The 18,238-nt window shown below is 35.0% G+C and overlaps 1 protein-coding gene across 1 annotated transcript; it reads right to left on the reverse strand.

Moving 5' to 3' along the window:
* Window positions 1–9,508: 9,508 nt before the first annotated feature.
* On the reverse strand, window positions 9,509–17,504 carry LOC144432883 (small ribosomal subunit protein uS15m-like). Its single transcript, XM_078121180.1, has 7 exons — window positions 17,233–17,504; window positions 16,125–16,205; window positions 14,743–14,824; window positions 13,284–13,332; window positions 12,091–12,172; window positions 11,330–11,388; window positions 9,509–10,027 (listed from the first exon to the last, which is right to left on the reverse strand). The coding sequence occupies exons 1-7, from the start codon at window positions 17,435–17,437 to the stop codon at window positions 9,737–9,739; spliced, it is 849 nt and encodes a 282-aa protein (XP_077977306.1). The 5' UTR covers window positions 17,438–17,504; the 3' UTR covers window positions 9,509–9,736.
* Between the last annotated feature and the right edge of the window lie 734 nt (window positions 17,505–18,238).

The following is an 18,238-nucleotide window of genomic DNA, read 5'->3' on the forward strand; positions in this document are numbered from 1 at the left end:
TGTACCTCTAAGGATATAATCGCCATGTTTGTAGTCTATGTACACCCGCTGTGCATATATTATTAGATTAAATAAAAAAGTTGTTAAGATTCTGTCTTTGGGTTACCTTCTGTGTTGCTGTGTGGGAAAAGAGGGTGAAAAAAGTTTGACTTTTTGAAATATGATGTATGCGTTGCAATTTATAGTCTGTCTGGCTTTCGTTTGTTTCTCTATCACGGTGTTCTACATTACTTTGCTGCTACAGGTGTTCGTACTGTAACGATGCGTGTCGTAATTGACAGAGTCTCGGGGATTGACGACATGTTCTCCCGGGAGCGACGACTTAAAGCAATCATTATTGCACAACCAACTCAGCATGGATTTTGAACGCTAGATTAAGCAAAGAAAACCATCTCTGATAGAAGTCAACAATGCATAGACAACAAAGTTTACCCGTTCCACCTCCTTTGAAGCTAACTGTAATAACATTGACAGGTTTTGTAGTCTCAAGACGTGACATCTGTCACGGAACACGGACACTGACTATCAGGCAATTTCAAACCAAAATATTTTGAACAAAAATGCTTGTTTTTCTGTAACTTTTTTTCGCATTTTAACTTTATTTTCGACCAAAATCAAAGAAATAAGTTCTTTTAATGACTTCCCGCCAAAATTTAGGTTGAAAATGATTCATTTTACAAAAATGAGGAAAAAAATGTTTTCACATTTCTGCCGAACATGTGTAGTGCGGAGAGGTTAAAGGTCTCCATATTGTGACGACCAAACAAAGCAATCCCGGGCTGAAAAAGGCGGCGGGACGATGCGCATGTCCACATGGGATTCTTCTATTGAAAAAAACGTTGTCTTTGTGAAACAGTTGCAGAAAGTTCATTTAAAGCCAAGTGTTGCATTATTTTTCACTTTTTTGTTGAAATTCTACACCAGTTGGGTAAATACGTACCTTGTTCTAGTTCCCATTGCTATTATTGGGTGGTCAGATGTAAACTGCCATTATTCGATGGTATGGTCACCAGAGTTTACGAAAATGACGATCGGATGTCAGTCGAACGCGTAATTTTGTACCTTCGTAAAATCAAACGTGTCAGTCTTTCCTCACGTCGCTATTCCCACTTTTATAATTTATGTTTCATATTTTAGGTTTTTGGAGAGAAAAATACTGTGTGTGCATAACGAAAATGGGTTTACGAATATCAAGTTTCAAAACACTTCTATAAAAATACGAGCAGTTGCAGGGAGGGAGGTGGTCGTCTCCTTTTTACCGTAACATTCCAAAATTTTGAAACAAAAAGTGAAGAAATACATAGTAAATGAACCAAATTTAGACTTATTTTGCATAAAATGTATAAAAATGAACATTTTGGACGCCTTTGAACCAAAATCTCCCAGAACTTCGTTTTCAATGTCAGTAAAAGTAACGATGAAAGTTTTGAAGTGTTTTAGAGGTCCGTCGTCAAAGTGACAAGGTTTTGTGATAGGGTCATAGGAATTCCTGGTGTGCAGTCTGAATTTTTGCGACCATCTTTTAGTAATCATCGATGCTAGAATTGAAAACAGTTGATGACAAGAGGACGTATCAGATTTGTATTTCTCTTGTCATCAATTCCTTCATTCTGTACAAGACTGCATTCTACACTATTGCAAAGGGCACTATGGTGAAAGTTGGATTTATTACAGTGGAAAGACTTTACGATTTGAAGTGTCAATTGTTCCTATCTATCTATCTATCTATCTATCTATCTATCTATCTATCTATCTATCTATCTATCTATCTATCTATCTATCTATCTATCTATCTATCTATCTATCTATCTATCTATCTATCTATCTATCTCTCTCTCTCTCTCTATCTATCTATCTATCTATCTATCTATCTATCTATCTATCTATCTATCTATCTATCTATCTATCTCTATCTATCTATCTATCTCTCTCTCTCTCTCTATCTATCTATCTATCTATCTATCTATCTATCTATCTATCTATCTATCTATCTATCTATCTATCTATCTATCTATCTCTCTCTCTCTCTCTCTCTCTATCTATCTATCTATCTATCTATCTATCTATCTATCTATCTATCTATCTATCTATCTATCTATCTATCTATCTATCTATCTATCTATCATAAAAAAGGATATATACTACTTACATGACTTGTGTATACATATACTTATATGTGACGATATTCATTGAAACACACACAGGCACACATTATATATAAAGACACGCGAAAAAATCCCACAAGCACATACACATACATACATACACACATACACACCTACATACATACATACATACATACATACATACATACATACATACATACATACATACATTGCATGTACAAAATGGGAAGAGGGAGAAAGAGACAAGGAGCAACAGAAATATGGACACACACATATGGGAATGGGAGAGGCTTGTGTACTCTGAGAGAGAGAGAGAGAGAGAGAGAGAGAGAGAGAGAGAGAGAGAGAGAGAGAGAGAGAGAGAGAGAGAGAGAGAGAGAGAGAGAGAGAGAGAGAGAGAGCGAGAGAGAGAGACAGAGAGACAGAGAGACAGAGAGACAGAGAGAGAGAGAGACAGAGAGAGACAGAGAGAGAGCGAGACAGAGAGAGAGACAGAGAGAGACAGAGAGAGAGAGAGAGAGACAGAGAGGGAGGGAGAGAGACAGAGAGGGAGGGAGAGACAGAGACAGACAGACAGACAGAGACAGACATACATACATACAGACAGATAGAGGCAGAGGCAGAGACAGAGAGACAGAGACAGACAGACAGACAGACAGAGACAGAGACAGGGAGACAGAGACAGAGACAGACAGAGACAGAGACAGAGGGAGAGGGGGAACACACAGAGAAAGAGAGAGGGAGAGACACAGACAGACAGACAGACAGACAGACAGAGGGAGATTCAAATGATGGAAATCATGTTATTTACAAGTTTATCTAGAGAACGAGAGAAATGTGAAAAAGAGGAGAAAATAACGACTAAATTAATGATTTGTTTTGTCTTCTTCACAACAATCTAATAAAATCAAGAATTCGTTTTTATCGTAGTTTTGCAAGTGATGACGTCTTCGTACAAATGTAGACTGAGATTCGTTGTCAGGACTTCGTTCAATTATGTAGAAACATCTGACCTAAAGTAAATATTACACAGTGAACGTATTACTGTACAAACTCAGTCGCGTTTTCAAGAAAAAGTTTTCTACATTTATGAATAGATCTATACACGTATGTGTTCCTTATTGTAAGGTTACATTGAACACAACAAAGTTTAAAGTAACAAGTGTTTGTTAATATTTATGAAGACACATTCTCTCTCTCTCTCTCTCTCTCTCTCTCTCTCTCTCTCTCTCTCTCTCTCTCTCTCTCTCTCTCTCTCTCTCTCTCTCTCTCTCTCTCTCTCCTAGCTCTCTAGCTCTCTCTCTTCACGTTTCACCCATACTATAGACTGGAGGAAGTAAATAGCTTCCAATCCTAGACGCCGTTGTCCGACTATTTTACAAGATCTCACCGTAGGTCAGTGGTCTCAAATCGTTAGGACGAATACCATGATAATTCCGACTGATATCTGTCTTTTTATCGACATTTTTTGACAATAGATCACTTTTAGGCTACACCTACCCGTTCTATATATTAATTTAGTCGTACAAACAAATCAGATTCACTTTAATTAACATTGTATTTCTTGAAGCAGTCATTTCCCGATATTGCATAAACTTGATTTTGCATGGAAAATAATAATGGTGAATGAATATTCGATCCAATACATTTATCCATAACCTGTATATACATAATGCAAACGTCATGGTCAGAACAAAACATCAAAAATTGGCCTTCAAACATTTTATTTTCAGCGGAAACAGTGAAACGTTATTTCATCAAATGCATTGAATTTTAACAGAACTGAGAATTTGCGCGAAAGTTCTTGTCAGATGTATTCTGGAGTCATTTTTATGGAATTTTATAACCCATATTCTTTGCCATTTCTAGACAGGTTATTAACTTAAACATATGTTTAATCTTCTTTTAAACCAGGGCAATACTATTTTTTTTATTTGTATGCTAAACTTTGTTTGATTTGCCCAGGTACCAACGTGGCAGTACAAAGACAGAGACATCACGTGTGTTGAAATTAACATGTTCCAAAATAATGTACATTTCGTTTAGACATATATAGATACTGGGTATGCTATTCACATCTAATGTCCAGGGTTCACGTTTAAAGACGAGAAATTACACCTCCGCGACTCGATCGTTCCCCGACAAAATATAAACGTCGCTCGGTACATTTCATGGCTATGTTGATACAGTTTTTCAAGATCTTCGAGAACGGAAATCGTTCACGCCAACGCTAAATAATATTTACAATCACAGACTTTTCTAGTCGCTATAGAGTTTAGAATTTGATGATATTCATCGCATATAACCATTTAGGTGGTTTGTAATTGGTTTAAAAACAACAACAAAATGACCATTAATGTATTTATGTGAAGAAAGTGAAGTGGTAGACATTATGTCGGGAAAGACCTAAACTCTGGGGTAGTGGTGGCGAGGTATATATACCATGGCATTCAGGGAGAAAAGACACATTTTTTTAGTATAATAGAGCGATCAAGAGAAATAAAACGAATCTCTCATGACATGTCCAAAGGTATTTCACACATTATAACTAAATCTTGACAGACGTCTCGTCAGAAAAGTAATGCTCTACAATCTACTATTCTAGCTGAAAAAAAGAACGAATTTGTAGCTAACCATAATATTTGTTGATTCGCCATTTTCTGTAAATTTGTTTGCACAACTTGTAGGAAGACAAATAACAAAAATCAAATCTCAAACTATCATAATAAACACGGCAAATAAAAATGACTTCCAAAGCGATCATAAAAGACAAGTAAACATAAATAAGAGGAAGCAAATACCAGTTCACTGTTTTCCCCGTCAAAGCGCCTAGCGCAGTTCAGATCTAATCCTTATTTTAATTTTATTTTGTATTTTTAAACTAAAAGTCGTTCGGTTTTTTACTTGTGTGAGAAATTTTAAACATTTCTGCGTGGAGAACGAAAGTCGTCAAATTAATTAAATATCAAAATCTTGTTTTTTTTCCTGATAATAATTAATTCTACAGTTGAAGAGTAAAAGTCATCGTCTGTTGATCACAGAACGAAATGGAGCTCATTGCCATTTTCAGAACCTTGACTACCGAGCGTCTAGATAGAGGAAAAGAAATGCAGTACGTCGCAATAATTGTCATTGTACTGGCACTAACAGTCGCTGAAATATCTAAACTAACGAAAAATCAACACTTAGAAATTATAAATCAAAGGAAAGATCGCAAAGTACGTTACCTTTATGTGTTTACCGCGTTGTCGCCTGACTTCTTTTTTCAGTCTGTTCCTGCCGACTTGAGCAACCACAACTCGATTGGTTGGTAGAAAATTGCGATTCTCGCCACACAGCGCCCTCAGCGTCACCGCGAATGATAAAACAAAGAATCTCTTTTCAATGACCACCTGTCAACTTAAATTTACTTGCTTATGTCTATTTAAGACGGTATTCAGTTCATTTCAGGTTTGACTCCTTGAAACAGAACTACAGTCAATTTACTTTTTAGATTAATCTGTATGAAATCAAAGATTTAAATCTTCTGCCTTTATTCGAAAACGTCTAACCGTTGATGGCGCTATTAAGAAAAATAGGAAACATCACCCTCGCCCGACATATTACAATATAGTTCAATATATCATCCTCGCCATGTTACAACGGCATTCCAAACTGGAGAACGTCAATATCAAAGTGTGTCAATTTACTCTAGAGAAGCGTACGTCACCGGTCTGTCAGCCAGTTTGCCTAGTCATCATTCGCAGTAGCATATGACAAAATGTTCAAAGAACACAACATCCGTCCTTTACAAGAACGAAGAAGAAATCTAAAATTTCGACTCAAACTCTTGTTCAAAGTAGCTGACTGCCTGATATCGGCTACACATCATGACATAGCGTATCTCATACTAAAAAGATCAAAGCGAACAATCAAAAGCAAATAAACCGCGAACTTTGCAGATTACCAACAGAGTAACTCTCTGGAAAAGTACACAACGAATAACCCTTTCCTCACTCATGTACAGACATTTACACGAAATCACTCTTTCCAAGTACAAACTAGACAATAATTTCATTACATCTGGATCGGTGGGTGCTACGGTATCCATACAGTGCGACTAAGTGATTCGCCCTCCTCTTCCGTTGATTATGTACCAGAGATGTGACGTGCCATGCCGTATCTCTATACTAGTATTGATGAATTCAGAAATGTTCAACAGGACAAATTCACTTTATTGTATTGACAACATAGTTGACGTTCATCTTGAAAGTGACAACAATCACAACTATAACAATTGTAAAGTTACCTTAAAGTATACTTCATTTATTTCATTACAGATATATTCTGGCACTGATGGACTAAACAACGCAACTTACTGTCAGACATTGGTGGTTCAAATGCAGGTAAACATGGCTTCTATGCACCATTCCCAGAGTGTCCGTTTACTTGGAATCGTCTCGGCCCTACTATTATAAACTCCACCGTGTTGTGACCTTTCACAATTAACGCGTCTACAGATTTACAACAACAACAACAACAACAACAACAACAACAACAACAACAAAAACAAAAACAACAACAAAAACAACAACGACGACGACGACGACGACGACGACAACAACAACAACAACAACAATATCATCATCATCATTGTTTTAGCAACCTAAAGATCTATAAAGGAAAGTAAATCAAATATTTTGTGAATTAATGACTCGAAACATAGATACAGAAACAGTCTAATGTGTAAATTGTACCGGTAATCTATAAAATGAAACTTATTATCTTGATAGCTAGTCTTAATATTATTTTTCCTACCATGGCTAATATTTCGAGACATTTTGCAAAGAAACATCACACCCCAGGAAAACGTACAGCTATCACAAATTTTAAAATTACAGAAAAATAGTGTACATTAACATTGAACTATTGAGAATTGAGGGACTAATGTCGATGGTTCAACGTTTCCTTGGCCAAGAATCATAGTTTTTGTAAATCATAGTATGTTTTTAACTCGGATATCAGTCTGTATCATCTCAGTAATGTTATAAGGGAGAATAGATTTCTAACAGTATTATCTCTCATAGTATAATCAATAATTTCGTCCATATCTAACGCTGTGGTCAGGATTTATGGTATGGGGGGGGGGGAGAAATTAGGAGGGGGCATGGAATATTATGCGCTGAGAGAGGATGCTCAATAACAATTGAAGCGCAAAATGGGGTAGACAGTGAATTAGTATGTATGACTGAGACACAGGCAGATAATATCACTGGAGTAAAATTGATTCACTGATGAACAAAATAAAACATCAAAAACAGTAGTTTTTTACCTTACACAATTTGTTTGGAGGGGGGGTGGGGGTGCGAACAATTCTTGTTAGGGGGTATATCAGTTTTTGAGACTGTGAAGGGAAAAAAATTGGCCAAAATAATTTCTCCCAGTGCCTCTCATTGCTATTGTGACTGCAGTCTAAAGCCCATTACTGCTGTACACTGGAATTTGAGTTTCATTATTCAGTCATAGAGGGCGCTATTTGTTGGTATCGCAACTCCGTGGACTAACAAAGACAAGTGTCGCTGGTTGGTCTAGGTAATCTTAATGATCATATATAAGTAAATTCATTAGGTCTCACATTGTGTAAATTACACTGTACATAACATATTAGTACGTGTGGATGTGTGAGGTGATGTCATACAGTAGCAGCTGTTTGAATATAATATTTACATATTAAGATCTGTTTACATGTACTCGCTGACTAAACAACAAATCAATGCCAAACTCTATGATGACAGTCCAGTGCTGGAATCATAGGTATGGATTGCACTCTGATAGTCTATGCTACATGCATACCAGGGATTTAAGAAGAACATGGTGACCAAACGGTGTATTTTATAGACTAAGTGGTCTACATTTAGGCAAGTCACAACTCATGTATGTATGTACGTACGTACGTATGTATGTACATGTATGTATGTATGTATGTATGAATGCATGTATGTATGTGTGTATGTATGTATGTATGCATGCATGCATGTATGTATGTATGCACGCATGCATGCCTGTCTGTATGTATGCATGTATGTATGTATGTATGCATGCATGCATGCCTGTCTGTATATGTATGTATGTATGTATGTATGTATGCATGTATGTATGTATGTATGTATGTATATATGTATGTGTGTGTACGTATGCATGTGTGTGTATGTATGTCTGTCTGTCTGTATGTATGTATGTTTGTAACAATGAGTGTGTGCATGCAAACCTGTCATGTGGTGTCTGATTTGGTAAGATTTCAATATAAGTATGAATATTCAAATCAGTACATATTTACAAATACTGCTGACTGTATATATTATACATGTAAATTGTGTGTATGTATTTGTGAAAGTAGTTCACTTATATGATACTTAAGTAATCTATTCCTGATCTTTGGTTATGATGCTTTATAGTGCAAAACACACTTGTACAATATGTGCTGATGTGATGTGATATTTATTTTCTTTTCCTTCTGTCATGACAATCTGTTCACATACTAATAAAATGATTTTCAAATACTTGAAGTTTGTATAAACTTGCCATTATTTCAGTTATTTTCATAATTCTGTTTTGAGCTCATACAACTATATATACCAAATAACTTATGTGACTTTTAGTTTATGTTACTTGATTGAACGTGGCTCTTGTTAAACATGCTAATAACTCCCCTATATATTGATGACAAATGAGTATTTATTTGGGATTTATAATGCATAAAACAATTCTACTATGTTTTTTATACTTGAAAAAATGTAAAAGAACATATATGAAATAATTTTGTGTAATTCAACAATTTTATAAAAACATTAAAGCTGTTTAAAATATTTGTTAATGTACGTACATTAGCAAACTTTTACACTTTTAAGGTTTTTGTATCTTATTGAGTTACAAACAAGGATGCCGCTTCACATTGGTTTTTTTTTTCAGTAGGAAAACACAGTACAGTTGCCTGAAGAATTACAAATCCAAAATAAATACCCAGTCGTCAGCTATATGGCAACTTTAATGTTTTCTTTCATTGAATGAGAAAATAGTCATGCAGGAGAGTTTTGTTACTACTTGGTTCGTCTTTTTGGTGACAAGGCCGTTCAATATGTAACTTGTATTTTCCTCAACTAGCCAATATAAATTTGGGGACTACATACATATACTTCCATTGAAAATTGTAATTGGTTGGTTAGTCAGGAATATGGCCTTCATCATTTTAATCACACTCGATCAATGACACTGGCATACTAAAAATGCAAATCAACTGACACCATTTAATTAAATAATTAATTAATTAATTAATTAATTAAGAACATGTGATTTATTGATTGGTATAACACATACATTTAAATGACTACATCACAAGGTGTCTAGAAACCTTTCCTCCTAGATGCGTATTTCAAAAAGGGTCCCTTCCTAAAGTTTGAAATTTGGGGCTGTAACTGAAATTTGTAGTCTCCTGAAACACCACCCCCATACTTGATCAAATGGACGAGTCCATAATAAAACAACAATAGGACCAGACCAATTGTGGAAGAAATAGGGTAGATCAAATATCAGAATACAAAACAAACTCAAAAGTCAACGTTTTCATTTAAACATCATGATTTCTTCTCCATCAGTTCTTTTTCTTCAGCATCTGCATCATCAATTTTTTGTTTGAAATATTCATAAAGTGCTTTCTTTCTGTCAAAGTATGCTTTCCTTGTTACAGATCTCTCTTCTAGTTGTCGTTTTGTTACTCTAATAATCTGTATAGGGGGTACTGAGTATTGAATCCCTAGTTCTTCAAGTAGCCATTTAAATCTATCGTAGTTATTTCTTCTAAGGTAACCCAGTAGTTGGTTTCGTCTGTCAATCATTATATATAATCTCCTCTTATTCACTTTATCCTGAAAACAATGGGATGTAAGTTATTAGCATATTTTTAATTGTTATGCTAATCATTGAAATTAGTGTTATCGACATCAGTATAATGATGTTATGTAATCACTAATCAATTTTTGCAAAATTGTTCACCAGCATCACTGTATGTTTACATGTAAGTATGTATCATTGGTATCAACATCAACATATAATGGCAATGTAACGTTTTCTGTAACACACACACACTGTGGAGGCAAACCGACAGACTGACACACAGACAGACACACATCCAGACATAGACACACAGACAGACAGACAGACAGACAGACAGACACAGACACAAAGACAGACACACACAGACAGACAGACAGACACACACACACACATACGCACAGATAAACAGATAGACACCATTACTGGGACAAGCCATTAGCCAAGCAAGTTGACTTGTTATCAAAGAGTACCAATATTTACACATGTGATGATGGGCTCTTACATAACACAAGTAAACAGCTGTAAAACCTCTATTCGGCTGTCTGCATGGACTGCAAATGAGGCAAACCTTATCTCCGTCTTATATCAGTTGTTATCAATTTATTAGGCTATTATAAGTAATGCTACAAACAGCTTTAGAGATGCAAACAACTTTTATGACACCCGTTTTCGCCAGGCAAGCCCGCGGGTTTGTTGCACTTGGACCACTAATGGCTTGTGAATGTCATGCAGACAGACAAACTGACACACGGTTTTGATACCTTTTTGTAATCATGATAAACAAATGCACACAAACTCAAACACACACAAACTTATTCAGATAAAATGTCTTTAGTCCACAAAAGTTGAAAATATCTGACATTTCAGGATTGCATGTACTGGGAGTAACCCTCTAAAGAACCTACAAAGCCTCACACTTCTGAAATGCATCACAATACTGAAATGGTGGGATAATATAATATCTGATGACTGATAACAGATGTATTATCACTATGTATCTGTGTGTGCATTGTTAGGTAAGTGTGTATGGACTAACATCATCAACGGTTATCAATGGTTATGAATGTAATAATTCTATGCAAGTTAAACTGTGTGGTATTAGCTGTATTAATGTACAATATATGATGAAAGCTGTAGACAGAGCTTACTAAAACTGTTTTCATTCAAAATTGAAAAGTTTTATAATATATTAATATGAATTGAATATTTCATTAAAATTAAGATCTTAGGAATCCAGTATGACAAGTATATATACATGTTGTACCAGACTTTGAAATAGTTACTGTATACTTATGCAGGGAATAATTGTGATTCTACAGAGAGAGATTACTTACCTTCTTATTTTCTTTCATATGTTCTGCTAAGTTCCTTATCTTTACTGTTAGTATTGCAACTGTAGAAAAATACAGAAGAATAGGTTACTGTTAATATATCATAGATGTCGCCTAAAAACATAAGTATAGCATTCCAGAAAAGTCATTGTAAATCCAGGTTTATGACATAAATACATACAAATCTTCTTCTGTCACTATGTGATGTCAAACAGGGCAGATCAAAAACCTAAATCACCATGTTCTACTGAACTTTTTTCTCCAAACTGTTCAGAATTACTTGTACCTGCTATTCTATGTTATGATCATATTTTAGTAAGAACTATGCAAATTCAAAACTGATAAATGTACACACTACTTCACATATATAATAATAATATTTTATTTATACTGGATAGTTATTTAAATATATCCAAGAAGTCCAGTGAGGGCCATCCCTCATGGGTTCAGTGTTAATGCAGGAGGAAAATGGAGTACCCAAGGAAAATCTGCGTTGTTCGGTAGAGTCAAACTGAATATCATTGGGTGGTATGACTCAAGTCTGATATGAAGAGGTACTTTCATTTGTATGTTAATTCTATTGTCAAAATGTTGGTGATCAATGACGATTTTGTATGTGTAGCTGCCAATAGCTTATTTACATCAAGTTTGAGCTTCAAACATGAAATATCCCACAATTTGATGAATGTAAATGTTGGACAATTGTTATATTCAAACAAGTTTCACAAATTATAAATATTTCTATGCATAATGATTGTACTTACTTTTTGCTTCATGTGAAGGTTTGAATTCATCTTCTCTGACTTTGTCAACTAGCATTGTACCTTTCTTGAATTGTACCTCTTGCTGTAATAAAGACAAATCAAGGAGTGATGGCAGTAAATAACACATTGCTCTTTCCGGTCACTTTAAGATTTTCAAAAATAAGTATTGGGTGATTCAGAATATCCTGAAAATTATAATGACTGTATTTTGTGATTAAATAGTTTGTCAAGTACATGTAGACTATATTGGGGAGCCATAAACACCTTTATCATATACCCAGTATCAATTCCAATACAATTCAATGGAGAGCCATAAACACCTTTATCATATACCCAGTATTAATTTCAATACAATTCAATGAAGAGCCATAAACACCTTTATCATATACCCAGTATTAATTTCAATACAATTCAATGGAGAGCCATAAACACCTTTAAGAGCAAGACTTTAGAGAGCAGAATGACATGACATGACTTATCTTACAATACAGTGTAGAGTAGAGCCGACTCAGTGAAATTGAATAAAGTGCAAGTTGAACACCTTCAGATCTATTTTATGTTTTTAATTTTCTAACCAACCATGATAAATTTTACATCATAACCTTCAAGTTTTGGCTATCTCTTACAAAACATACAGCAAAACAATAATTGGTTTTTAAAATGTTGCATTTTGATCAGCAAAATATCAGAAAAGTATAACACCAAAGAAAGATCAGAAGCAAAGCTGTTGTTGTTGGATTTCCAGTTTCACAGTGTAGGTAGGATTTTTACAGTCTATTTCACAATACCAGCAGCTTTTCTGTTTGATACAACCATGCAGAAACCAATAAGAAACTGGACATGCTACACTTTAAAATAGCAAGATTGAACGAGTATTGTTTCTTGCTACATTTTGTCTAAGTGAAATGAACTACACATGCCACCGTACAGACATCAAATGAACACTGCAAAGGACACTTTACACATTCTTCATCGAGTGTTTGATACTAAGAAAAAAACATTGGTGCCCAAATGTCTGCATGGAGTTGCCATACATTTAAATGATTTATTTCATTTTGACTAAATGTAGCAAAAAATGCAATCTTGCTATTGAAGTGCGGTTTCTTGTTGGTTTCTGTGTGATTGTATCAAGCAGAAAAGCTGCACAGTATTATCAAAGACTGTATACGATATTTCTTTGTGAGATGACTTACCCTGCTTGCATATTCTAATGAAAATATTTTCTTCACTTTCTCATCAGCACTGGAAAGAAAGAAATAGAAAAGTAGAACACAGTGTAATGAGTGGAGCAATGTATATAATCATAATTACAAACTGTATTCAAAAAACTGAAGAAAAAAAAAGATTGTACATATATCATGGCTTTCTGTTTTTGTTGTTACATTTTTGTTTATCTTTCTCATTTTTGCTACTGATACAGTGGATTTACAATGTAACATCTTCAAGAAATTAGAATGCATAATTTTTTTGTAGATTCCAAATTGTTTTAAACAGTTTTACTTTAAGGATTAAATACATTTTTAGAATAGGTTTGGTAGGTAGATTTTTGATTTTTAAACATTTTTTTTCATGTGTGAGTGTCTAGTTTAGGTAGTTATGATTTCCGTTGTTTTCCATATGATCACTGTGTTATTGGTTTTTCCCCATCCACAGATGTACAGCCATTACAGATTGGAAGAACACTTCTATATTGTCTTTTTAAGTTGATGTCAGTTTCCGAATCCACTATTTCGTGCAAGACGTTGGAATTTTTTTTGATTTATTATTTTTTCCTTGAATATGTAAAACAAATTTAGGGTCAGCAGTGAAAAAGTAGATGGGGGTCAGATAATTGGAACCAAGCAATTTTTTTTTAGGCCTAAAGAATTATTCACCATTTCTTTAACACTGACTTTGCAAATACCAATGTCAGTGGTGTGGTATCTGTTCCAATGGTATTGAAGAGCTCTTCCTATTTGTACAATGGTAGCCAAAATTATGTAAATATTTCACATATGTGATGCAATATTCACCTGCTGATGTACTAATGGCAGGAAATTATTTTCAACATTTGGAAGTTTACTAAAATGTTTCAAAGAGCTGCAAAAACCATACTAATCATACAAAAAGTTGTGTCAAGCACTGTCAACCTCATTGTTATACAAATGCCAACATCAGACTGGGGACATACAGAACCTGTTACAAACAGGGAAAGTGAACAACTGAATTGGATTAATAACACTTGGCACAGCATGTATATATGAAGTATAGAGACTTGTTATCACATTCAATCATTTGATAAGAACAGTTTTATTTCATAGCCACTTTACATAGGAGTTCACATGAAGGTCACAAATAAATTTCAAGTTTCCCTGCCATTTCATGTACACATAAAGAGGCCATATAACTGTTCTTATCAAACCATGGTGTGTCTGCTGTTCCAACATGCTGCAAGCAAAGTGTTATTAATCCAATTTATTTGTTTACTTTCCCTGTTTGTAACAACTTTTGTTCATCCATGGTCTGAAGTCAGCAGTTGTATTTAACTTTGACAGGAAAATGGGAGCATTGGTAGAATCACTGGAGTAATGAAATTGTTGTTGCTAGCTACCTAAGGATGGTATTCCGATAACAAAGTACATGTAAATGTATGGAGACTGAATATCTACTTACTCCTTGAGTTCTTCTATGTCTTCAAAACCAAGTTTAAACATTGTAGGATCCAAATCAAAGTCTTTGAAAGCTCCATCAATTACTGGAAATAAAAGTTTAAATTCAACAGTTTTATTAACAAACATATTATCAATTGATATACACATCATGCTAATGTTGTACTGAATTTTTATTTAAAATGAGAAGTAAAATGTGTCTTTTGATTCCCTAGATATAAATATTCTTTAACCAGTAAATTTTAATCTATAATAATCTTGACAGCCTGGGTATGGGTTTTGAGGAACGAGGACGTGCACTGGAACGGGTTCGACTTTTGGATTGCCTGTGAGCCGTACAACCGAGCTTGCGATTTCTCCATGGCAATACATGATTATATGTATTATGATAATTTGTATTATAGATGATAGTTGAATACCGAATTAAAGAATGAAATATGCTCAAATATATGTGCACATGACAGGGTTTTTGTTTTACAGTTTTGAAACATTGTTAACAGAAATGTGTGGTTGTAATGCTGGAGTTTTATAAAATCTATACAGCTTCCATTTGAGTACACCAAAGGAAAAGAGTATAATGTCTGATAGCTGTCACACATAATGATACAAGTCAGCAAATACATTATGGATGGTTTTAAAAACAGGAAAAGTTTTTCTTTTGCATTTGTGTGTTCTCATTTCTAAAGACATAAAGTAAATTTGACTTATGGAGTCTGATTCAGTGAAGTCAAGATAGTTAAGTTTCAATGACACTATCTGCATTATTAGGAGTTATTTTTCTGGTTCTGCCACTGGGTTTGAATTCTGTACTGATGGAACTCTAAAGGTGAATAATTGAAATATTCAAACAATACACAAGATCATCATTACAGTACAACATCACTTTTGACATAATTCCAATGATCAAATTTATCAATTGCTAGTTAAAACAGTTTCAGTGTTGCAGCCAGGGGGGGTGGGGGGGGGGGGTGGGGTCATTTGACACACATTTTTTTGATCTGACCCACAATTTTGGAAGTGATGGGTCATAGATGACCCACACTAAAATCGTATGCAAATATGTTTAGCAACATGACCATGCCAATAGCAACAGCCAAGTGATCACGTATATTGCATACATTTTTTTGTAGATAACAACAGGGTCGGATAGGCAACTGCATAATCAGTCAGCAAATATCTAGCATGAATCAGCATGTGGGTAAATATTTTAAAAAACTGTAGTTGTGCTACAATGCCATTGGTGCTTTTTTTGATAATGTCCCCAAAAAATTTGTGATGACCCAGAGAAATGAAAGTCTCGGACACCATGTGCCACTCTTTTAAAAGGCAGGCTACAACACTGCAGTTTCATTTTACTAAAAAAAATTGAAAATAAATACAATTTACCTTTATCGGGTTTCCTTGGTTGCATTCCCCTCCTTGTAGCATATGTTCTGTGGATATGTTTCATTGGCAACATAGTATTATCTGTGAAGATAGAAATATTATGACATAACCTCAAAACAGGTGAGTTACAAGTGTAGGATACTTGCACTGTTGCAGTACTATTTGCAAAAGTGCTTGTATAGTGGCCATATTTTCATGAGCTACATGTAGCGAGTGAAAGTGCATCAGAAAACACTGCAAGCATAAGTGCCAATACAGTACTCCTACATGAATGTACCCACACTGGAACTCAATGCAACTCAGAATTGGGTTCTGCTATTATTATTACATGTGAAACAGCAAATTTCTACCAAAAAAAAAAATGACACTGATAGGGCTCAAAATTAACTTTTTTTCTTTGGTAATCCTAGTGGGCTACCAATTGCACAGAGTGGTAACCCAAGGATGGTGACCAATAGTCATATATTCCTGAACTGAAAACAGAGTTCTTCTATTTGGAAATATGTGTTTTATGTATTTTGATGAGTGACACTTATTGCTGTCAAAGGGTTGTAGGGCTAGAACTACATGTAGAAGAAGTGACTTATTTAGAGTAGAGGGTTACTGAACAAATTGGAAGGCTATGGAGATGTGTTGACTTTACATAGAAGCACTACTAAAACATAGACTGAACAAATCTTACTATCCTATCTAGTATCACTTGATAGATGTTTTTTTTTCTAGTATTCTTTTTTTTAAATTCTTATCACTTGCTAGTACAAACTGGGCCTATAATAAACATACCTATTAGTTACCAGTAAACATATGATGTGGAACATAAACTTAATAGGAACCTTTTAGTTTCTTATTTACTAGCTCTGGATTCGCATATTACTCGCTCTATAGCCTAATTCCTTTTAGTGGAGTTCAAGGCTTCACCATGGCTCCTTCCATAGACAAAATAATTGGGGGTGGGGGGGGGGGGGTGGCGACTCATCATTCTGAAAAATCCAACAAATAAAGGAAACTGAGAGGTTCACTCAAAATTCTTCTATCCCACCACCAATGATGAAATACACCATGACAGGTGAGAAAATATCGATAGACTTTACATTTAGAGTGAACTTACCATTCTGTTCGCCTGAGATCTTGCCATCATTGGAGAAAACAATCGATGAACCCGACGAACATGTCGAATGATTTAGTCGCACTTTCGATGTCACACGACATGATCGACTAAAATTTGTGAGGAGATCGTAAACTGTCTTATCAAAAGGTTGTTTTTGAGGAGTGAGACTTGTACCGTTGCGTACGACACGACGAACTACAAACATTCTTCTTGAATTTGAGCAAATAAAGTAAAATTGTACCTAACACATGCTGAAGGTCACCTCGACTGACCTTATTTCTGTTTGTTTGCTACCAGTTTTCTCGGCTGCTGTAACGCCCTCTTCGTTCGCATTGAAAACTCCTTTCGTTTAGGACATTCTAAAATCTACCTGCAGTAAGAGACACATCCACACAGTTGGGTCGCCCTCACTTAAGTTTAAATATAATATAGAAACTTTCAGTTTGTTCTCAGAAACAATATTAAAACCACAGTATCGAGTAGATATGTAACATTTCTCTCAATTTGCGACAAGTTGTCCCCCCCCCGAAATCAAATGGTCTACCCCGTAGAGCTCACAGACCCAGGTCACAGACACGACCTTGTTTGATACAACCACAATGCACCAATACGAAATGCACATATACAGATTGCAAGACTGAATGAATTCAGTTCTTTGATCTTTTCTTGCTACATTCTAGATCTGTCTATAAAATCATATGAAGAAATGAATTAACTTTCCACTATGAAGACTACAAATTGTAGACATCAAACCATTGGCGCCATAGTTGCAGTACATTTAAACGATTCATTTAATTTATTTAGACAAAATGTAGCAAGACATTGCAATCTTGTTATCTTGAAAGATCTAGAGTCTTATTGACTTCCCTGACCTTAGGTTTTGGAGGGAAAAATTGTGTAAATATTATTCGAATGTGGCCGGAAGGGCACCGTTACAGTTGGTGTAATAATTAACTGGTATGCAAATAGAGGGAAATATTCAAACTTTCCGCGGTTTTCAATTCTC

This window comes from Glandiceps talaboti, chromosome 3 (assembly GCF_964340395.1).
Source record: "Glandiceps talaboti chromosome 3, keGlaTala1.1, whole genome shotgun sequence".
NCBI lineage: Eukaryota > Metazoa > Hemichordata > Enteropneusta > Spengelidae > Glandiceps > Glandiceps talaboti.

Excerpts from the sequence above, each read along its gene's own strand:
- LOC144432883 (XM_078121180.1), bottom strand. The coding sequence starts at position 17,437 with ATGTTTGTAGTTCGTCGTGTCGTACGCAACGGTACAAGTCTCACTCCT. Across the intron at positions 16,206-17,232 it reads GATCTCAGGCGAACAGAATG|ATAATACTATGTTGCCAATG; the intron begins GTAAGTTCACTC and ends CTATCTTCACAG. Across the intron at positions 10,028-11,329 it reads ATATGAAAGAAAATAAGAAG|GATAAAGTGAATAAGAGGAG; the intron begins GTAAGTAATCTC and ends CATTGTTTTCAG.